The following is a 24,497-nucleotide window of genomic DNA, read 5'->3' on the forward strand; positions in this document are numbered from 1 at the left end:
ATATGCATACACACACAAGACGGCTCTGATTCCAGTCAGTTCTACAATTCTTTAGTAGCAGAAACTAGTGCTTCAGTAAAATAATGACCACCTGCAAAGAGTCACCCTGTTTAATTCCCCTAAACCTGCTTCAGAGGGTGAACTGTTTGATGTAAAATTCTTACTTTACCTAAAAACTATTCTTCACAACTACACAGGAATTTCAAATTTACCCTGATTACCACATTTATAGATATCATCTGTTCTTCTCTGAGCTGGGGAGGAGGAACTACTCCTGTGTCAGATAGACTTAAGCAGCACTCTCATTCTACTAAGGAAAAAAAAACCCCAAACATGCAGATCCACTTAAGTGGGATGACGAAAATGAATGCCACTACAAAAGGATACACAGTAAAACAAGAAGTTAACAAACAAGCCCTACATCTACCAATAGCTAGTTCAGCAGAAAACCCTCCCTCTGAAGTGAAGAATCACTTGGATTTTGAGGCTTTATGACTAGGGAGTATGAGCCACAGGGATTTTTGCTTTTGCTTTGAATATTAATTTATTAACAAAACCAGATATGCTCTCTTGTCTATAGGTGACATTAAAAATTGTGTCTACACAAAATACTTCCAAGGTTCCAGACAGAATACATTCAAACAACCTGCAACAGACACTCTGTGGTGACTGTACTGCCTGATCCTTGACTCCTGACCCTTAGAACAGGAGAAATACCTGCACGCTGGCTGTTGTCACATCAGTTGAGAACCAGAACTGATGATAAATAAATTGTAGACTATGTGGTTTATTTCAGCTTTTTAAAAATTCATCTGAACCCAAAGATGGTCAAGTTTTACTAATATGTGAAGGAGGAAAATGAGAACAACTGAGTTAACTGCTCTGCAGCAGAATTTTACAAGCTATCCTTGCATACAAACGGAGGAAAAGCCTGTTTTACCTCTCTCAAGAACTCAAGATGTAACTCCACTGTTGCTTGCTTGAACAGTGTAAGTACTTATTAACCCTAGTTTAGGCTGAAGAATACAGAATGCTTCCTTTTTGCTTTACTACCTTCTACTTTTTCCACCCATTTCTTCAGGGACTGGGACTAACCTTCTCAGCAATGTCAAGGATGTTATTAGCTCTTTCCCTGTTGACAAAAGTCAGTATGAAACTGCTGGATCACTTTTTTATCTTCTTTCCTCATTAGAAGGACTTGTAGTTCTTACTACTTAATTGGTCCATGCTTGTTTCAGACATTAATCTACATCACTATGCCAGCAGTGCTGAGGGTCTCTTACCAATCATGCTGGACAGAAACACCACCTAAATGAGCTTCTACTTCAAAGCTGGGCCTTGGTTATTTTTCATCAGCTTCTTTCTTGAAATTTCAGCACATTTCTCATGCATTTTTGCAGTGAGGTGGTCGAGATGAATCAGTGAGATCTGTCCTAAGAAAATGAAATTCTTCTGAAGAGCTCAAATTCCAGCAGTAAATCGGTGCCAAAGACCATTACTCAGACTCCTCACAATATGACGACAGGAAAAAATACAGATGTGACACTTTGTGGCCATCAGTGAGTTCTTCCCATAAGCAACTCTGCAGCAACTCCTGCAGACAGCACCCAACCCACACTACATGCTGAACACGCCCCACAGCTGCCAGTTTTGCATTCTGGAAGGCTATTCAGATGGACGTAGTCTTAAACCAAATATACATACAGCTAGCTGTGCTGGGTCAGACCAAGGCTCCATCTGCCCAGCAGCCAACAGCAGGTGCATAGGAAAGAGTAGAACAGGGCAGACAGGTTACGCATGAAATGCCCAAGATTACATAGTTCCAGGACTTACCTTCAACCTAAAGTGGGTTAGTACGTTAGCTAAAAAGTAATTTTCCCATGTAATTCCTACAATACTTTCAGTATTTCCTGCCCCGCCCCCCCAAGTAGCCAGCAGTCAGAGGTGACTGTTGATCACTTCCGTTTTCCTCTTATTTCATATCACTTCATATATTCAGGCATCCCAATTAAAAAAGAAATTTGAGTCTTTTTGTTGGCCTTGGCACCCTGACCCCCCCAAAACTATACAATTTTATTATATCTGATGAAAAGACTTGTTTAGAAGGATTCTGGCACAGTACAGCCTGAAAAAGGTACCAAGTATCTTGCGCCAGGTTTACATGATCATAGTCCCTACCCATTTGTTAAGGGATTAGCGTTAAATAGCTATAGTTGCACAAACCACAGAGCTAACAACTGCTTGCAGCCACACACCACAAATATCAGATTATTCCACATAAAGCAAACAAGGAAGAAGCATCTCAGACTTCTAAGGATACTTGTCAAATGTTCACAATAGAGAGCCGCCCCTGAATTTGAGCTCTGGCAAGAAAATACCCAAACTATAGCACAAGCCAAGGAACCTGAAACGTACAGTACAGCTGGTAATGTAACTTCATTTTAAGTAGATATAATAAGTTTTATTTCTCATTTTAAATGAATGAGTAATATGTGGGCTGCAATTGCCAAGCTACCTAGCCAAGAAAAGAGGAGTTATTTGCAAATTATCCAATAGCAAGGATGTATGATCCCTTTAGCACTGCTTTCTTTTACAGCTTGGAAAAAAAACACAAGACAGAAGGAAGAAAGCATGAGGGGAAGCGCACATTCCTAGCACCTTGATAAATCAACTGGACTTACACTGGAGAAACTAAAAAGGGAGATAGAACCAATTCTCCTATGTAATTTTGCATTGCACAGCTCCTTTACGAATTTTACAGGCAGACTAGAAAGCACGCAGACAGAACAGAGAGCTGAACCTGGAAATCAGCTCCAGAATTCACCTAGGCTAAACCTGCCTGGAGGAGGGTCTGCCACAGTGGGTGCCTCAGGGCTGTGTCTGAGCATCTCCAAGGATGGAAACTCCAACACCACCTCTCTGGAATACCTGCTCCACTATTCAACAGCCTTAAAGTAAAAAAGTATTTTTTCATGTGTAAGCAGGATCTCCTGTGTTTCAGCTTTGTTGCCTCATGTCTTGTCACTAGGCACCCACCAAGTGGTGAGCCTGGCTCTGTTCTCTCTACACTCTCTCTTCATCTATTTATATATGGTGGTAAGATCGCCCGAGACTTCTCTTCTCCAGGCTGAAGAGTCCCAGTTCTGTTAGCCTTTCCTCCCAAGAGATGCTCTAATCCATCATTTTCATGGCCATTTGGTGGACCTCCTTGATTAATTCCATGTCCTCCTTCTAATCGGAAGTCCAGCACTGGACCCAGCACTCCAGGCGTGGCCTCACCAGTGCCATGTGGAAAGGAAGGATCGCCTCCCTCAATCTGCTGGCAACACTGTACCCCTAATGCAGCCAGGATACTGCAGACCACGTCTGCCATGAAGACACAGAGCTGGCTTGTGCTCAATTTGGTGTCTACCAAGACCTCCAGGGCCTGTTCTGCAAAGCCACTTTCCAGACAGTTGACCCCCAGCCTGTACAGATGCCTGGTGTTATTCTTCCTTTCACATTCCCTTGTGTTGAGCTTAGAATCACAGAATCGTTGAGATTGGAAAAGACCTTTAAGATCACCAAGTTCAACCATTAACCCAGCACTGCCAAGTCCATCACTAAACCACGTCCCTAAGCACCGCATCTAGGTGTGTTTTCACGCCTCCGGGGACAGTGACTCCACCACCTCCCTGGGCAGCCTGTGTCAGCACCTGACAAATCTTTCAGTGAAAATTTTTTTCCAATCCCCAATCTAAACCTGCCCTGAGGCAAGGCGAGGCCGTTTCCCCTTGTCCTGTCACTTGTTCCTGGGAGCAGACACCGACCCCCCCTCGCTGCACCCCCCTGTCAGGCAGCTGCAGGGAGCGAGAAGGTCCCCCCTGAGCCCCCTTCTCTCCAGGCTGAACACCCAGCTCCCCCCTGAGCCCCCCCCAGGCTGGTGCCCCAGCCCCTTCCCCAGCCCCCTGCCCGGCTCTGGACACGCTCCAGCCCCTCAGGGTCTGGCTGGTGCTGAGGGGCCCAAACTGAGCCCAGCATCCGAGGGGCGGCCCCCCCCCAGTGCCCAGCGCAGGGGGACGGGCACTGCCCCGGCCCTGCTGGCCACACCGTGTCTGACACCAGCCAGGCTGCTGCTGGCCTCCTTGGCCACCTTGCCGGCTCAACGTTCAGCCACTGTCAGCTGACACCCCTCAGGTCCTTTCCCACCAGGCAGCTTTCCAGCCACTCTGTCCCAAGCCTGTAGCATTGTGTGGGGTTCTTGTGACCCAAGTGCAGGACCTGGCACAAAACTTCATAAGGTTCCTCTCTGCCCACACATATTAGCCAGTCTCCCAGTTTTCATCCAGTTTTCCCACTTTCCAGTTCAGGATATATTAAGTTTTTATCATCCACAAACTCACTGAGGGTGCAGCCCACCCCATCATCCAGGTCAACAGTTAAAGAGTCAGACCTCAGGCTCTAAGAGGAATACTTGAAGACCTGAACCCCAAACTAAACTTGCAATAAATATTTCAGTGTGTCCTGTGCACAGATATCCTGTCAGAGTTCAGTCTTACCACACTAAAGTGCTCAAGTGTAGAACGGCCAGACTCTTGGAATAGTTTTGACCTAGTTAGTAATGCCACTTCTCAAGCCAGAATTAATGCCTAGTTAAGACCAGTTAATACAGACCAGCTCAAAACAGGAACTGAAACAACCTCAAAAATTGCTTCTAAAGTGGGAACACTTTATCTACACTTTGATTTTTTTTGGCAAGGTATTCTTGCTCTCAGAGGGTAGCACAGTATTGTTAAAACCCTGCCTCTCCTAGGGCCATTTTTTGCTTTTCTAACAAGTGACAAACTCATTAAAGGAAACAAGACTATTCACTTTATGCCTGATGGTGTCTTGGACAAACTTCTGCAGCCTAAAGGGAACCAACAGCCACAGAATCCTCAAATATCAGCACCAAGTAATGCAGACACTTCCACAAATACACAGTTACCAGCAGCTACTCTGTCAAACACAACCCAGCTTGAAGCTTCAGAGACTTAGTGGAAACACCTTAATTCACACTGCTTGAACATATGACTAGCACGGCAGGACAGATACCAGTTCTGACCTAGTGGTCACAAGGTTCCCAAGAAGAATGAGGACAGCTGCTAGTAATCCTAGATCAGATTCCTCCTGTCTGGGAAACCACAAGTTTAGGAAAAGGAGTAAGCACGCAGTTTTTGTATTGAGCTCTCCCAAAATGCAGCACTTGTTTAGATAAATGTTTTATACTGAAGCAGTTGTCTTGTACTCCTGCGTTTATCCCCAGGCAACAGCACCTGAAAGATAACTGAAAAGGGGAGCCTAATACCACTGGTAGCTCTGAGAGCAATTCGTAAGCAAGAGTAGGGCTGTGGCATGGGGACTCAGGACTCTTGGTGGAAGTCCATTTTGGCTCACGCAGGCCTGACATGTGAAAGCAACATCCAGCAAAGCTGAAGGCAAAAGACAGAGCCATTACTTGTAACCATATTAACAAAACTAAACTGAATGTAGAATCCACTTGCTTAGACCTTGTAGAAGCTTCATATTTCTGCAGAACAAGAGATCTGAAAATAAAACTATTATCATTGACAGTTAGAAGAATTCATATGAAGCAGTGAAAAAACAGAAAAGCAACACCTTGGTTCCTGCTCACAAGCTTGAAGAGTCACAGGCATGAGAAGCAATCTCACAGGTTTTGAAAACACAAAAATCGTCACTTCCGTAATTTTTAAACTGTATATGTGAAAGAAGTCTGCCTTATTCATAGCGGTGCTCCAAGAAGAATTTACATCTGTACTAAAACAGGTGGAGCTTTTCTAAAGGCAGAGTAGATCATCACGTAGGGTTTACTTTGACCAAAAAAGACGAGATGCTTAGAATTAACCTGAAGGTAGAATCTGTATATGCACACACATGTGTCTGCACACAAATCTGAACACAAAAGTCTTCTCAACACCAGCAATAACAACACCTCATTGGAAATGATTAAGAGACCTCTGTAACATTTCTGAGAGTGAAATTACATTCAGTTGCAACTCATATCCCAACTAGAGTCCATAAGGAGAGCAAAGAATTTGCAAACACACACAACACAAGTGAGCCAAGGCAAGAGTTGAAAAAGAAGAGTGCAAGCTTAAGGGAGAACAGAACAGGCAACTATGGAGAGAAAGATCAACTTTCCTTCTCCCCATTTTTAATTCATGGTTTTGGAGTTCACCACCAGGAGTTAATTCTATTTTATTTATTGCTTTACTTCACTTACTCAATTAGGTTTTCCTATTTACTCATTAAACCACAAGAAGAAATTTCATCTCTCTTTTCTTTTGTCCCACAAAAAGGCATAACAAAAATCTATGAAGGTAAAAAAAAAGCAAAAAAAAAAAGCTTCTGGGATAGCCCACAAGACAGGGAAACCAGAGCATGTTCATGGCGTTGCTATGAAAACCCCACAAAGCAGCAGCACCCTGTGACAACAAGTACTTTGCATGACTTACCAGCAGGCCAGAATACAGAGACCAGTAAAGAGGATGATAGGAATAGGGTAGGAAGCACACAACAACCCGTGGTTGTAGAATGCCCGCGATATCCTCTCGCGCAGTTTTTCAGTCAGGGTCATCCTCAACTGCCGTCACCTAGCTGCCATCCCGGAATACATCAGGGGGTCGGGCAATTCCAGCATGTGCAATGCTTCAGCAAAGGCACTGTGTCCAGCTGGAAGTGGGAAAGAAAGGAAGCTCGTGAGAAAACCAGATAAATAAAAGAAAAATAAACATTACCAACTTGTTTTAGAAGACTTGCAGCATTCTTCTTCCTTCTCTCAGAAGGGAGAAACACCAAGCACTCATGAGCCTAGAGGTAATTTGATCAAGCTACTGGATTTTGCCTAAGGGAAGGAAGGGCAGAGAACGGCCACCAGCGGAAGAGACATCAGGCACCACTGCTGTGACCCGCTGGTCAGAGAGAATGCGCAGGAACGGAGCTAGGAACCAAACTGTCTGAAAGGGAGGAAGAAAAGGAGCTTAGCAGTGAAAGAATTAAGCAGTACTCTGAGGAGATGCCAAAATGCCAATTAGAAAAGAAGGACTGAGGCTAGCTGTCAGCAACGTGGTCTTAAGGGAAGTGCTCTTGGACACAGACTGAAGCACTTTCAGTGCTTTAACTATTAGCAACACACCAGTAACAAGAGAAGAGACCAGAACAGGCTTTACAGCTAAGACAATCTAAAGAAAGTTATTTTTGCATGGGGAACAAGGGAGGGAAGCATAAGCAGCCACAGTTCAGAAGACTAAGCCAGAGTATGCTACACAGTAAAATAAACTAATGCAGATACTTCTTGTCAAAACATATTTTGACTTGACTGTAAGACTTTTGACTAGGATGTTTACCAAGGACAAACTGAATCGCAGATGTCAGAAGCAGTCAACTTAAACTTGCGATTTGATTTACAAAGTATAAAAGATGCAATATAAAAAGCCCTAAGAAAAGGTTAAGATAATACATTAAAACAAAACACGAACCAAATTTCTAGGAAAGATGGAGCAGAAGAAACTTAGTCTCTTTTTTTTTTAAATCTCAATCTAAATGGTGTGGTTCACAACAATGTGCTGAGAAGTGAGAGGCTTGAATGCAAGACAGAATTTTTTTTTAAAGTTCAAAGCTATGATTATCCAAGATTTTTACATTTTTATCTGAGAGGAAATAGAGACCTTTTTCCTGGCTTCTCCAGACTAAGACTGGGACAATAAGACACCCAAAGCATATGAAATAAGCCATTTTGTCCACAGGAAAATACCATTAATGATAGCACCAGTGAATTCAATACAAGACCTAAACACAGGCTACCCACTAAAAACAGGTGGTCATTTTGAACAACTTGCCTTCACCATCTTGAATATAAAGAATACTAGAGGAGAAGCTCTGATAAGTTCACACAAGCAAGAAATCCATTAAGGGTTTTTATGCATATCTGGCTTAGCAATTCTGTAAGCCTCAAATGTTTAGAAGCTGGGGGAGGCACCACAGGTGCTGTTTTGTTTCATATTCTTTCCTAAGAATCCATTTTCAGCTATATGGGAGAAAGCATATAAAGGAATAGAAACCCTAAGTACAGCCATTATGCTTTTAATTTCAGATTAAATTTTATTTAATGCCCACAGGATTGTTTTACAATGATCTACCTATTTTTTCCCCCACCAGTAATACAACTAAAAATAATCAGACTCCTAGCAACAGAAGCACCAGAACACTGGCCTAATGACCAAATGGAAAACCTGAAGAAATATTTTTGCTCTTATCTTTTAGCAAGGCACTACATCTTTCCATAAGAATCAATATCACTTTCTTGGCTGTAGGCAATTTCAGTATGCCAACAGTCCAGCACCAGCATGAACATTCCAGGATTTTGGGAGAGAGGAAGCATGAGAAGTGTGTTCTTGCTGCCCAGAGACCTTGCAATGCAAGGGCTAAGGCTGACAAGCAGGCCAAAACACTACACATCATGGTCATGCAGAATAGAAAGGTTTTGTCTTATAGTCATGTGGGGAACCTAGAATACGGTACCCCGCAAAGCAACAGACACATGGTGTGGAAGGAAGTTGCAGAGACTACATCAGAAAAAGCTGGGGATTTACCCTTTAGCTTGTTTTGGTCCAGTAGCAAACGTGACATGTTTAAATCAAGTCCAAGGCAAATGTAAAAAAAATAAAAATTGTTTTTAAAGGTGCACTGAAATCACCAGAAACATGGACTATCTATTCTATGTCTCAGGAGCAAGTAGAAAAATAAATAAATTTTAATTTAAAATTCCAATGGCAAAGCCCTCTTCCAGAGCTGTTCAGAGTGGGAAATATGACAGGAAATCCCCACATACACATGCCTACTCATGTACATACTCAGACTACTGAAAAGAATAATCAAAAAATACCTTTTGAATATATGGCAGTAACTGAAATGAAAAAAACACCGTCTGAGTTACCTGCTTGTAACTTCCTTTCCAGTTCTGGTATGCTGGAACAGAAAAATTCAGGGATTCACCTCACTGGTGATTTTTTTCAGCATGAGTCTTGCTAGAGCTATGTTATGTTGGGACTCACAGGATCATATCCCTAATCTAAGGGCAGAGGACAAAAAGCAAACATGAAATAATCCTTAAAAGCAAAGCCAGCACTGAGCACACCACAAAACCTCTGGTTATCAGCACCCAGACTCCATGGCTGTCCCATCACAACAGCAGATCTGATCCCTTATGACAGGACACAAACTAACCTGATTGCTCAGCTAAAGCAAGCAGAGAGGAGGAAAACACAAATGTGCCTCATATCAGCCTCATGCACATTAGAAATGAAAGTTTACGAATGCTGCAAGTGCAAGAATTGCAATTATGGTAAAAGCTTCAAGCGCTAAAAGGTAGTTGGACTAGATGATTGCTGCAGATCCCTTCCAACTGAAATACTCTATTCTAATCAGTCACAGAAGTAAGGAGCAGGCAAAAAAACCCCACCCAAGCCTAGACTACTTAAAAATTCAAGTGGATATACCTAACATCCACAAAATAAAGCATAGGTCTAACATGAAGAAAAATTCTCATCCCTAAGAAACCAGTTTCCTCACATGCTGTGCAGACACCATCCTGGCTTCATCCCCACAGTTTAACTATGTGGCATTTGATTCTCCACCTTTACCTTCAAGTGCAAATAAACTGCCATTTCTCTAGAACAACAGTTCCTCCCCACACCTAACCAGTGAGCTAGGTGTGGCAGTCTAGAAAGACATGACCAAGCAGATCTGATCTTGCTGTAGGGCTGAGTGTCAGGATTGGACCATCCCTTCTGATCCCTGTTCTACGAGTAACTTGGGAACAATATATTCTACTTCCGTAGCAGAAAGATGTCGTGACCAGCTCTTTGACCAGCCTTACATACTAACAGCAATTCTGGTTATTAGCACTGCACTGGGAACCATTTCTACTAATTGCAAAGAGAAAAACTCCCTATTTACTTGCTTCACCTGATGTCAAACACCAGCATTCATTAAGGAGAAAACATTAACCATTCCAAAGGTAATATTTGCTTATTAGTTTTTTGGGTATTGCAAATTAAATTCCAAAATCTTCATTAGCTCTATGTTACAACAGTGCGCGTAAATGTTAAAAGCGGGAACCGCTTCTGTTCAAAGTAATTTTTGCAAACAAAGATTAACTAACTGAAAGAAACCCTCTGATTTTAGGACAAGTGCTAAAGGCAAATCCATTCAGAGTTGTTCTTTTTGCACAACTGCAAATCCAAGTCAAAGTCTGGCTGGAAACAAGAGGACATCAGGACATTTCCTTAACCTTGCAACACAGTATGCTGCATTCATGGTTCACTTCAGGTACAAGAGACAGATATACAATGAAGTTCAGATAAATCATAGGAAACAAAAGCAATCAGCAAGGTTTAGCTTTTAAAGTATCTTAATTTCTAAATTAAGTTACACATCAAGCAATTGCTTAGGCTCTCTAGTCATTCCTTCCATTTACACAACTGTAAAACATTATTATCGCCAGGATTACACAAATTCAGCTGTGTACGAGTGCTGCTTCAGTTAAGATGCTTTTGCACATGCACACACACATCCAATTCCAGTGTTTCACTTAGCTGCAGCACCTCCCATGGTAACTATTACCCGGGGGCTGGCTGGGGCACGCGTGGGGATGGGGGGCCAAGGATCAGGGTCTGTGGAGGGAGCATAGGTGTGGGAAAGACACCTTGTACCAAGGTTACTCATCCATGCCTGGAGAGACAGATGTTTTTTCAGCGCAGCCTTGCAAATGTTTCAAGTGAGATGCAACACAAAGGCTAGGGGCACAAATTTGTCACAAAGTGGAAATTCAGAGCTGCAGCAGTGCTGCAGGCAGGAAATGGATTGTAATAATTCACAACACCTAGTTACATTAATAATTCTATCTTGTAAACAGAATCTTTTCTCCCATTTTTGTGTTACATAAAGGAGAAAAAGCAATTGCTGAAACAATCCAATTGCCATCGCTTCACTGGTAATTTGCTACAAACCACAGCAGATTACATTGTGTAAGGGACTAAGTACACCTCACAGCCAGCGTGCTACAGGCACACGTACATACCACAGCTCAGACATGCACGCACACCACAGCTTGGCTGGCAAGAAGGTCTTGAACCCAAATCCTGAAAATCCTAATAGCATGCGACTAGTTGACGCGGCAGCAGGAGCCCAGTGAAGATGAGACACCAGAGCCAGCAGGCTCCCTGTGCCCAGCGTCCCTCGCTCTCCTGCCCACAGCAGCTGAGCAGCCAGCTCCTCCAAGGAGAATTTTCAGACAGTCTGGCTGCTCAGCCACACAGGTCAGAAAAGCACAGTGCCTGTGTCAGCTTGCATGCCATTTCCTTCTGAAGCCCCTTCCCTCGCCCACAGACAGGAAGGGAAATATGACTAAAAACTGAATTTTTCTCTGACACCATGTTATACACCACTTTTTCATACTTTTTTGGGTGTACTACACCCTCTGCCTCACACACACACACTTGCAGATGAGTTTCTCCAGTAGCCAAAAACTCTTCTCATACATAATACTGCAGCTCCAGAACGAGGGCTTCTACCATCTCATCAAGAGAAAACATAATCATTTATTTGCTGTTCATTCACAATGCAAGACAGGTAGAGAGAATATTAAATGTCCACAATACTTTTAAAGCCCCAAGGCCACCCTTTGTGAAGCTGATCCTTATCCTGATCAGCAAGTGTGTTATGTTACATACCACTTAACACAGTCCATGCTGACTGCTGCCATAAGACAAAACAATTTTTCAGCTGGAATTAAGCACCAGCATCAGCACTTAACAGCACAGCATCACGCCACCTGCTCCCTGCCTCGCCAGCCTTCCCTGCTGCTCCCACAGCATATGCCAGCACAGCAGCTCTTCATCCATACCCCTCAAAAACTAGTTCTGGCTCGCCATAACTTCTAGCTAGCTGACAGGAGGTCAGGCTCTTCTATTTCCCACCTGTCTGAGAGCTGAACAGATGATTCACTTCTATTTCCGAAGCTTTTATGTAATGAGGAGGCTTGTGGTGGCCAACTCTGCACCAGACAATGAAGCTGCACTGAAGCTGAACGCAGGCAACTTCAACAGACACAGCAGCCTGGCAAAGGCTGGCAGGGACCTCAGGACATTGCGCAGGGTGACCTGGGGCAGGTTGGGCAGGGCCGTGCTCAGTCAGGTTTCAGCTGTCTCCACCAGTGGAGACTCCACAGCCTCTCTGCAAACGGTTCCAGTGTTTGACCACAGTAAAAGAGCAGATGCCAAGGTGTTCTCCAGAGGTTAGTCCCACATCACGTTGTGGAAAGCCTCTACATGGAAAGACTTGCACTGCCACTTCAAAACATGCAGCAGTGCTTACGAAGCACACATCTAATCGGTCTTAGTATGACCCTTTTGGTAACCCACTATATGGTTCTACAAGCCTCACTAAGGTTTAAGAAATATAGCGCAAGATCCCTACGTACAGAGAGCAGCTTTTTCATCCCCAGCTGTACCAGCACATGAGGTTTGCAACACTCAGACACAGAAATCTTACATTTCCTTCCTAAATGAGTATATGACCAAGTCCAAACTAAGGTAATATTACACTGCGCATCTTGGCTATTCCATAGCATTACAGATCCTGGAACAATTATACTTTCTTGGAAAAATCCTACTGGTGCTGTAGTTTGCTGGCACTACTGCAAATTCTTCCAAAAACCATGACATACCAGCAAAGGAAAAAGTGTAGAATTTCTTCTTGCTGGAAAAATAAACTCAGCCTTACAGACGCTGAATGATATTACTTTTCCCCCAAGACAAAAGCTTTTATCTCACTTAACAATAGTTACATGTTCCAAATTCTTTACATTTCTGCCTGAAAGCATTTTACCGCCTTCACAGAAAGGCTCCCTTTCCCACCGAAAGCGCAGGAAAATGCAGCTGATAGCAGCAGCTCAGACAACATGAGCCCACTGTAAACTTAGAGGCAAAATCACCAAATTTATAAAATCTTTTCCCTTTACTATAAAGAGTAACCTGGTTTTTTCAAGTATACTCAACATCTCAGTTTTCCATAAAATGTTATTGAATCAGGCCTTAGCATTAGGTGTCACAAAAACATATAACCAAGCTAGTGAAGAGTTGGGGAGGGATGGACGGGGACACAGGGGACACAACACACAAAACAAGAAGTAAACACTGTTCTGTAGTAATTTTTCTTGCGCTTCAATACATACAATAATTTGCTCCATCTTGTTGTCTATAGCAAAGTCCTGTATCTAAACTTTCAACATTAATTTTAACCCAGCATTTTCCATTTAAAACACCAAGCTTGGTAAAGCAGGAATGGATCCAACATGGTCCCTGTGTTCCCAAAAACCCCCACCACCATCCGCATCGCCTAACTGGGACGTAACATTTCAAACGCAGGGCCTGTCACTCCAACGCACCTGTTCTTCACGAGGGGAACAGTACATGACATCACTCTAGCAGCCCCAGATGAGGTGCAGAATTTCAGAAGCTTTTGTACCAATGCTGTGGATTTGGGGGAAGGACAGGGGAGGAACGAAAGGGAAAGAACAAAGAGTTTACTAAAAATTAGGATTTATGAAGGTCACTCAGTTGTTGTCTGCTGTTGCCAACAGAGCAAATCAATTTGACTGCTGTTCTCTCAGCACCTGAGGGCAAGGCGGGCATATGGACCATTAGCAATAATTCACCCTCCCAGTGCTGCAGTCATTTGCCAGGTATCCATCAATCCAACGCAGGCTCCCCAGAGACAGCAGAATCAGAGTAGCAGCCTTCTGCCTTCAAAGTTATCACAGAATAAGTGGGAACAGCAGGATCGATGCTGCTAGAGACAAAATTAGACAGACTACTTCAAATTTGTACTGTCAAATGAGAAAAAAAAGTTTTTATCTAGGCTCCAGTTAAGATCTTGAGCCACAGAACAGGGAGTCCATAGAGGAAAATGCCTCTTTCATATCCATGTGTCACTTCCTCTGCTTCCACAGCCTACGGGGACATATTCACACACACGGCTACAGGTAATTCATGCATTCCTGGGCTACACCCAGGACACACAATGCAGAAATGCAGGAGCAACCAACAATACTGAGTGTACTGTCTGATTTACAGTCTCTACTCGACCTGCAAATATGTCTCTGACCTCTTTTTGGTCCTCACTACAGCTATGATTTCATAGCACCACCAGAAACTCAGCACCACAAACAGCCCCTGACAACAACTGAATTCAAAAGTTTCCCTGCAGATGCAGAAAACAGCCCGATGTCAGATCACTCACACACCAGCGAAAAAAGAATAAAAAACAGATTTTCTTGCCCTTTGTTGGACTGTTGAGGTGGTTCACAGCCTCAAGATGTTAGAAGCTATCACTGCTGCAGTCCCCTCTGTAACATGACTGGTGTCAGGTGCTGCAGCAGCTCTCACCCCCCGTAATCAGCAAAAGGAAGAAGGGGAAGGAAGAGAAGAACAGACCTTGGGAACCCAGTTCTCCCACTCTTCAACAAGTGTGGATTCTGCTCCAATGAGGGCCAGGGATGAAACATTCTTCTGAAGATTTCAGAGGTGGGAAAAACAAGAAGTATGCTCAAGACACTAACCTCCCTTCACAGAAATGCTACACAACCAGCTCTAACACTGAGTTCCTATTCTCCACTTGCATTCCCATGAGAAGAATAACATGCTTTGTGCTGTGTAAGGACACAGAGGTCACGGGGGAACTGAATACTTCCTATGGGAAAGTCATGACCAGTGCACTAAGCTCCTGGAGGCTTGTGTCTGAAATGGGTTAATCCTGACACCACTCTTTCAGAAAGAAGGCTCCAGAACAGCCCATATGTTCTCAGTTGAGTATTCTTCATAGAAGAGTACTTTTCATATTCAAAAAGTAGAAACACTTCAATAAACTAAATTTCTGGCTGCACTCTACCCATTCCAGCTATACGGCCAAAACAACAGTCTGAACTGAGTTTTTGAACCAGGTTTCAATACACAAAATGTGCTTCTAGCCCAGGATAACCAGGCACACGCATCCTCAGTACAAGTTGCACTTTCCTCTGGTCAGAAACAAGCTAGTTTTGATTGAAGCTGAACCTCCGAGTTCTCAACAGTACAATGTTGTAATGCAAGGATCAAACATCCCCCACATCCTCTTCCCTTCTTGTTTAGCCTTCTCTGAAGACACCTCAAAGCTCTTCACACCTGTCTAACATTTGGGCTGCATGCTCTAAACTTGCTTGGCAACTCATTTCCTTCAGTCAACTAAAAAAATCCCAAACAAACCACCAAAACCAAATAAAAGTACACTTGCCAGGAACTTGAGATGTTTGAAGATCAAGGAGTTACACACATCTGCATACAAAATTCTACACAAATTAACAGTAGCCACTCACTTCATTCTCACCTTTTTGCCCATTTTCCTTCCCCTACAATATTCATTTATATTTTGAGAATTCAAAAATTCAGAAGTTATCTGAAACAGACCCCATTTTACAATGGTATTTAACTCATTTTACAAATTATTAATCATATCTTGAAATGCTTGAGTAGCAACAACGACAGAGAAACACTGCCACAAAGGTTCAAAAAGAAAACACTTGCATGATCTTTACATCCCAGATAATGTGTTATCTGCTACCAAAGAAGGGATTAACAGTCAAAATAAGTTTCCAAACCTATTTTCAGGACATCTTTTGAATTCTTCTGCCACAAGAGAAGAATCTCAGCTAAACTCCTGCTTAAGAATAGTAATTCATTGAATGTAGCTTCTATCAAACATCCTCTCTTGCCTCCTAAAATACTTCAACAGTGCCAGACAACAATTTATTGCTGTGGATGAGATGACCAGGTATTCCACATGATGAACCACAGAACACAGAAGTTTGGGGTATGTAACAAAAATTGAAAGTATCCAAAATTAGAAGAACCTCACAGCTTCAAAGTTTACCCTTCTTTTGGCATCCTGCCAAAGGAAGCTTACTGGCTTTAAGTGTACTAACAGCTTATCAAACACAAGAAAACATTTCCCAATCTCTTCTTCATGACCACAGAGTTCTTGCCCAACCTCATTCTTGTTAGCAATGATCTGGCCTCCACTGTCAATTTACTACACAGAGCCAAACATGACATAAGACAGCTTCTCCCTTAAAATACGGGTTTAGTATCACTTACTACAATTTCACAAATAGTATATACCTCACGCAGGGTTAGTGATGAAGATACATGATAGAAAACCTGCAAAATTAGTTTAGGACAAGGGTTAGTCAGAGAAGACTAGGTGCAGGACATGCACCACAGAGACAATCCCCAACTTCTATTTCCAATTTTGAAACTAAGCTGTTGAGCAGATTTTGGACAAAAGGCTTGTCCTCTCTAGGCTCATTTCTCCCTAGTCTGTAAAAGGAAAGTCTACTTTTTGATGGAGTCAGTATAATTCTGTGAAATATAAAGCTAAGAATCGTAATTCAAAAGCCAGTACTGTAAATATTAGAAAGACATGCATCGAACTCTTACTTTCTTCACAGTCTCACCAGAATGTGCTTTTCTAACAAACGTGCCAAGCAGCATGTCGATTTCCAGCCAGGTAAAGTCTCTAAGCCCTCCAAAAAGCAGCTGCTTTATCTGTCGGTGAACTACCCAGAGGATTTCTAACCAAGGTGGATTTTTTCCACAATACCAATCTATCAGCTATACATCAGTATTTTTTTCAGGCCTTAGGCAACTGAGTACTAAACTCCTACTCTAAAGAGCTAAGAGGGCAAAAGAGACAAATCAGACTGTAGTGTTTGGCTTTTAATGTAATCCTTGAATTTTTTACTAAGGAAAATAGACATTTACTTAGATAAATAGATGCCCACAGTTATAGCACTATAATCAAAAACTACCAGGAGTTTTGGAAAGGATATAAACTCTCAAGTGCCATGGAGTACACAAACTTTAAACAATAGTAGTTAGAATGCCTTTTGAAAACTTCTTCAAACACCTTGTAAACCTCCTCCACCATCTATTAGCAAAGACCGTAAAGAACTCTGAAGTAGCAATTCCTTCATGTTACCAAAAAAGTTACTGAGTTTGGAACTCACCATTCCAACACATTTTACACTGAACTTCACTATTGACAAGATTAAGACCAGTTCATTATTCAGTCCACTGAAGGTTCTTCCAACGTTGTTTTTGCTGTATGGTTAGTTCTGTAGCTAGTACCTTGTGAGCCAAGCTCAGCACAAGTGGTGTGGCTTTAGTACACTTCTCCCTGTCAGTATCATCATGGCAGGACATGCAGAACCAGGCTGTAGTCTTAAGTCCTTAAAAGGTTCATCAGAAATAAAAATCAACAGAGACGTGAGCTATCATCAGGTTAGACAGCATTAGGTCTGATTTCCTTCATACGTGGCACCACCTCAGCAGGATCAGACCCAAGCAGTACCTGAACTAACTCTCTATTTAAAACTCCCAACAAGCAAAGCACAGAGAATCAGATTTGGACAGTGGTTCTGCTTTTACAAGAAAATCTCATTTGACAACTAAAGTTACATCTTTACAGGAGTAACAGAGTCCCAAATAAAAACCCAATGCTTTGCATAACAGCAAAGGGATTAAAAAAAAAAGGAGTGAGGGGGAACAGGACATGAAAAACTACACTAAAAAAGTGTGCTTATAAAAACCTTGTGGGGAATTAGAAGAAAAAATTTGGAGGTGACAGAGGCTACTTAGCAATATTACATGGGAGGCTCCTAAGAAATGAAACAAAAAAATCAGTGAAGAATTGAAGATGCGTCCAAATAAGGAAAATAAGGAGAGAGGGTCTTGCACACTCTGTACGATAATATTATACAGCAGATCAAAAAGGAGTCTGAGGAACTGCTAGGAAGAGGTATAAGAACTAATATTAAATGTTAATTCAGATACCATGAGCAGCAAGTCCTCCAGAGAGTCTGTAGGGCCCACAGAGGAAGAACACAGAGAGAACAGAAAAACACTGAAGAAAACTAAATAAAATTTGAATTTATCTTCATAGAGGGTAAGTTACAGGGAGGGGGGAAGCTTCCATGCTGAAATCCTTTTAGGAGGGACATCAGACTCTACCACAGATTGGCACACCAGAGAAGGGAAGGGGTTACAGAATGAGAGGTTACACCAGGCAGGGTCCCAGACCAGAGGGTATGGCTGCAGGAGATCCAGTGGATCACCAACACCAGACAGCTAAAGCGACAGGTAACCTTTTGTCCCAGTATGGTTGCTGAAAGGAGGGAAGTATTCTTCCTGCTTTTGCTAGGGAATATCTGGGAAACTACTGATCACCAAAGCATATATTCTAAAGAAAACAGTAGAAAATAGCAAACAGAATTTTTTGCTGGAAGGAGAGTTACCACACATGAAGGAAGTCAGCTTCACTAATGTGTTAAGACTGACTTCTCCAGAGGAACAAACAAGCACATAGATCAGAGATCCAATTTAGAAAGTCTACCTAGACTACTAAAAATGTGCCCAAGAAAACTCCTTATATAAAAAACTAAGGTATCATGCGATAAAGGGGTCGGGCCTTCATGTGGCTAGAAGCTGAGTGTAAGACAGGTGAAGAAAGAATTGTAACAAACATCTGATTCTTTTAACAGAGGGAGGTAATCACACAGTCCCATAGGGAACTGCGGTGTTTGACAGATTCACAACTTCCCTGGAAAAAAGGTGTAATGTGGACATAAACAACACTTTCAGTTGTCCATTATTCACAGGGCAAAGATCAGGCTGACTGAAAAGCTGGCAGAAATAGCTCCACACCAAGTGACCGGGTAGCAAAATGACAGATTAAGTTCAATGCCAATGAACGGTACATGATGCATACAGGGTAAATAATGTTACATATATAGGAATGCATTCTTGACTGGCTATAGCCACTCATGAACAAGAGCCTGGGGTCCTAATTGCTAATTCTCTGAAAACATGAGCTCAATGCAGTCAAAAAAAAAGGAAATTGTATATTACAAATTGTTAAGAATGGAACAAAGAACAAACAGAAATCATTACATTAATAACTAAATCTGTGCTATGCACACACTGAGTGCTACACACTGTTCTGGTCATTTTTCCTCTTCCTCCTCATCTCAAAAAGAACATGCAGGAAAATTAGGAAAGGTACACAGAAGTTCAACAAAGATGATCAAAGATACAGAGCAGCTTCCACAAAACAAAAAAGTACCGGAAGACTTCAATCTGGAAAAGATTTTTAAAGCAAATGGATACAACAGACTTCTCTAACGGAGATGATATGAGGAAACCAAACAGGGGAGGGTGGCCTCTTTCAGTACAGGAATAATTCAGCATCAAATGTAACTACAAAGTGGCGACTCAAAATAAACACACAGTTAAGCTGTGGAAATCTTTACCCCCGGACATTATCTATATCACATGGGTTAAAAAAGCAAGTGGACAAATTTTTCGATGAGCAAGCTGTGAAGCACTATTCAGCGCAAAGCCAAGGCATTCCTCTGGCTGGAGAAGCCCCTCGGCCACAAGCCACTCCTCTCGAACACTGCACTGCCTGCCAGTATCCAACGTATTTGTCTCATTTGTACACTCTTCCCCTGTACTAAATACTGTTCACACTCAGAAACCAGACACTAACCTAAAGAGGCCATCAGCCTGACCCAGCAGCTGTCCTTATGCAATGCATCTCATGTGACTGCTTTTGGAATAATCTTCTTTTTGTTTATCAATATAGCTGCTTTACAACAAATGGCTAGGGAATCACTTTCTCCTAAAAATACCGAAAGACTGATGCAACACCCACACGCAGTTACATATCAGAGCTTTACTGTTAAATCCAGCTATAGAAAATCCACCTTCTACCTCAACAAGAGTATGCTGGCCTGTGGCAATACACCCCAACTGGGCAGCCAGGCACAAACACCCAGGAGTTCAATCAGCTTTTCACTCCCTGGCTGCCTGGGAAGTTCCCGACTCCAGCTGTAGAGAAACTCACTCCAGGATACAAACAGCAACCTACAAAGAGCATCTCTGATCCTTTGTAGGATATACCTTGTCTATATGAATGCACTGATGAGGCATCTTAAACTACCATTTTAAGATTTCTGAAGAATGGAAAAAATTAATTTCCATAGAAATACTATGTACTCCAAGTGTTAATTAGGTGTTCTCTACCTTCCTGTAGGCCTTAATCAAGCTCCCTTGCTGTAATATAAAGTAGCTGCGCCTACATTTGTACTTCCTCTGGAACACAACGTCATCTGCTTGGCTCTTTCTGCAAGAAATCCCTGCAGCCTGCGCATCATTACAGCTCTTTATGCAAGACTTCGGAGAGGAGCACACAAACAGTTCACCCAGCACAGTCCTCAAAACGCTTGTCTTTCTACTACAGCTGCCATTGCTACTCATGTCGTTTTCTAAACCTCTCTAGAAGATAAAATTTAACATCTTATCCCATGCCTCTTGTCTGCAATGTGAAATATGTAAATGTTTTTGGACGATCTACCTGGCCTTGTGCAAAGCATTGCACACTGTCCCACACAACATCCCTGTCTCTAAACCAGAGAGACATGGATTTGATGGATGCACCACTCGGTGGACAAGGAATTGGCTTGATGGTCACGCTCAAAGAGTTCCATCAACAGCTTGATGTCCAAGTGGAGATCAGTGACAAGTGGCATTCCTCAGGGGTCCATACTGAGGCCAGCACCATTTAACATCCTTGTCGATGACACGGACACTGGGATTGAGCCACCCTTGGCAAGCTTCCCAACACTACGGTGTGTGGTAGGTTGACACACTGGAGGCAAGGGATGCCACCCAGAGGGACCTGGGCAGGCTGGAGAGGTGGGCCCCTGCGAACCTCATGGCGTTTAACAGGGTCAAGTGCAAGATCCTGCACCCAGATCGGGGCAGCCCCCAGTATCAGGCTGGGTGGAGAATGGGTTGGGAGCAGCCCTGAGGAAAGGGACTGGGGGTGCTGGTGGGCGAGAAGCTGGACGTGACCCGGCCACGTGCGCTCGCAGCCCAGAAAGCCCCCCGTGCCCTGGGCTGCATCCCCAGCAGCGTGGCCGGCGGGGCGAGGGAGGGGGCTCTGCCCCTCTGCCCCGCTCTGCTGAGACCCCCCTGCAGCGCCGCCTCCAGCTCCGGGGCCCCCAGCATAAGGAGGGCACGGACCTGTTGGAGCGGGGCCAGAGGAGGCCACGGAGATGGCCAGAGGGCTGGAGCCCCTCTGCTGTGCAGCCGGGCTGGGAGCGCTGGGGCTGTTCAGCCCGGAGAAGGGAAGGCTCCTGGAGACCCTGGAGCACCTTCCAGCACCCAAAGGGGCCGGCGAGGAAGCTGGGGAGGGGCTTTTCCCAAGGGCCTGCAGTGCCAGGACAAGGGGGAACGGCTTTGCGCTGAGAGAGGGCAGATGGAGATCAGAGCTGAGGGAGAAATCCTTCCCTGTGAGGGCGGCGAGGCGCCGGCACGGGCTGCCCAGAGCAGCTGTGGGTGCCCCAGCCCTGGCAGTGCCCAAGGCCAGGCTGGATGGGGCTGGGAGCCACCGGGGCTGGGGGAAGGGGGCCCTGCGCGTGGCAGGGGTGGGACTAGGGGGTCTTTAAGGGCCCTTCAACTCAAACCATTCTTCTAGATTCTGTGTCACTCATGAAGCAGTAACTTTGTCAGATCCATCCTCAGTGTCATTTCTGAAGTTTCCAAGTACTACATATATTATGGACTAGCAATAAAGATTAAAACCTCCCCAAAGTAGCCCTCACACCTTACTAAAGCATGCAAATTACAAAAAAAAAAAAAAAGCTAGATAAACACTTCAGCATAACCATGAGCTTTCTGTGAAACACACAAGGCCAGACAGACACTTCTGCACTGAAGGACACAAGCTTTTTCTTCCAGTTCACATGCCTCATGCCTCATTCTGTCTGCAGTGAAAGGCCCTTCACCTACTCTGTTTATCCTGCCCCAGCAGTCACCCAGTCACGGTCAGAGACTCGCAGCACAGAACAAACCCCATTAGTAACTACAGAGCATGGTGAGGGAAGACAGGGCTAGAAGGGACTGCAAGGGCTCCAGTTCATGCACCTCACTTAGAGCATTAAAAGCTACGCTCAAATTATTCTCAACAGATATTTATCCAACTTGTTCTTAAGCATTTAATCAGAGACTCCGCAGCCATCCTAACATTCTCTAGTACTTTCAATCACTGTTTGTAACATTTTACCTGTGTCCCTCCCTGCTATTTAAACCGCTCCTTCTGTGCCACTCTCTGCGGGCAGCCTCAGCAGCACTACCTGTAACTGTCACTCCCTCGAGTCTCCCCTCAGCCTTCTCAGCGCACACAGCTTTCCCTGACCATGCTTTCCAGAGACTGACTGCTCCTCTGTATGTCCTCTCCACTTGGTTCATGTCACCCTTCCAGCGTCATATCAAAGCCATGTCACAGGGAGTCCCAGCGAAGCCCTACTGGCACTGGGTGGAATGGATTACATCATAACCTGCAGTTTATTTTCCAGTTTATATACCCAAACAAAACTTCTGCCTCCTTTTCCCCACAGGAGAACCTTAGTCACCAGTGTGGGTGAAAGGTTCATTTAATGATGGATTATACCTATTCAATTATTCTAAGGCCTGCAGCTGGTTATTTTTACTTGAATTCAAAACTTTGCCACTGTTCTTATTGACATGTAGCCAATTTTTCAGGCAACATTTAAGTCATCAAGTCCACATCTCAATTTTTAATCCTATCATATTTGTAGTCCTTCCCTGCTTTATGTCACTTACAATTTTAATATGCATCATCTGTTCTACCACTCAAGTCATGAATGAAAACCCACAGCCCTCAGTAATGCTCTCAGTACAGCCTTCCTTTTTAGCGAGATCCTTACTGGTACTCCGAGTACATTTGTTTCACTGCATCTGTATCCATCGTATAGCAGCATGTTCTTAAGCTTTGTTTTTAGAAGTCTCACCTAACTGGGAATCTTACCAGGGCAAAAAAACCCAAAACCTTACTGAATTCAAGATACATGGAAGCTTTTGTTTCTGCAGCCAGAAACAGACCCAACATCTTATCCTAGAAAGAAGTAAACTCACTTTGCCAAGGAAACACCTGTGGCAAACCAGCACTTGCTGTTACGTGCTTCCTGTAATCCTTCAGGTGCTTACAAATCATGTGACTACTCACTGCAGGATTTTAAGATGACTACTACTCACCACTCTCTTCTTCCCACTCTTCCACCTACACAAACTGCTTGCTCTTCTCTAGTCTTTCAAAGCATCACCTATTTCCCATTTCTCAAAAGATGCCTACTAAAGCTTTTAAGGTTTTTTTAGTCTGTACTTTAAGTACACATATGAAAATATCTCACTTAAATGACTGCTTGAAAACCTGCCCTTTTTGCTAAGCTGTCACCAGCATTAGCTGCTCACCAGCTGACTTGGGTCTTCAGCAAGAGTCAAAAGCTATGGAACACTTCTGTTTCAGTGACACTGGACAGTACTTTTTCCTCTATGTTCTTTCCTCCACTATCTTCTTAAGACATTCACAGAATAATTTTTGTATCCCTTGATGGCCTCTGATAGTCAGGCTTGATTTCTACCTTGATCCTTCTTACACGGTCTTGCTACTCTTCAAATGAAAAAAGGAAATACCTCTAAGTTTGAATAAGCCACATATTGCAGGAGTGATGAAAGCAATGTTTGTAACTAGTGCTTTAATGTGATTTCTACCCAGCTCCAGCACTGCTTTCTTGAGACAAAGTTCATGTAACTGAGAAGCACCTATAGCAGTCATTTATCATCACAATATAACAATCGGAAATTCACTGGGGCTTTTTTTCCTCAACAGTTTTGCAACTGCAATTACTCATTTACCTCATCAAATGAGTATCTGAAATGAGCGTGACTTCTTTCATGTTTCTTTATCTATGGCTGGGGCTCCCTTCCCTGCAAAAGATAAACTTCCTGGTTCAAAACTCTCCTTCAGGACAGAAATCAGAATTAGTTGTTAGTGATCTGTACTTAAAAAAAACAAAGCAAAGCAACAAAAAACCTATTTAATTTAGGTCCATATATTCTGACTGTATGGTTTTCGGTTCTATTTCTCAAACAGATGTCTGTATATCTGAGTCACCTCTTCTACCGTAACTATTTTTTAAGAGGTTGTGCCATGATAAAAGCTTAACATCCATACCTCACTCAACAGTTCTACAGGGTAGGGCAAGTTAAAGAGGACAGTAACATTTTTCAAAAGTGTCTATAACAGGCGAATACATTCCTCAGAAGGAAATGTAGTCCATTGAGCAGCCCACTACACCACCACTTACATCGCTACTTCAGTCCTGGGTGCGACAGACACAGTGGGCTTCTGAAACCCTTCCCCAGGAAAACCACATCTGTGTAAATACTTCTAGCAGACTTCTGCATTTTCCACAGACTGCTCCACTTCCCCACACAAAG

General features: G+C 43.3%; 1 protein-coding gene across 3 annotated transcripts in view; it reads right to left on the bottom strand.

The window, feature by feature from the left end:
- The window catches only part of SCAP (SREBF chaperone), a 68,506-nt gene that overhangs the window by 39,716 nt on the left and 4,293 nt on the right, over positions 1-24,497 (bottom strand). For all 3 annotated transcript variants that reach the window (XM_013299799.3, XM_013299805.3, XM_027787243.2), the window contains exon 2: positions 6,495-6,711. In XM_013299799.3, the coding sequence (XP_013155253.2) occupies positions 6,495-6,616 (122 nt within the window). In that variant the 5' untranslated portion in view covers positions 6,617-6,711. The remainder of the gene's footprint in view (positions 1-6,494; positions 6,712-24,497) is intronic.

The sequence above is a fragment of the Falco peregrinus genome, chromosome 5 (assembly GCF_023634155.1).
Source record: "Falco peregrinus isolate bFalPer1 chromosome 5, bFalPer1.pri, whole genome shotgun sequence".
Lineage (NCBI taxonomy): Eukaryota > Metazoa > Chordata > Aves > Falconiformes > Falconidae > Falco > Falco peregrinus.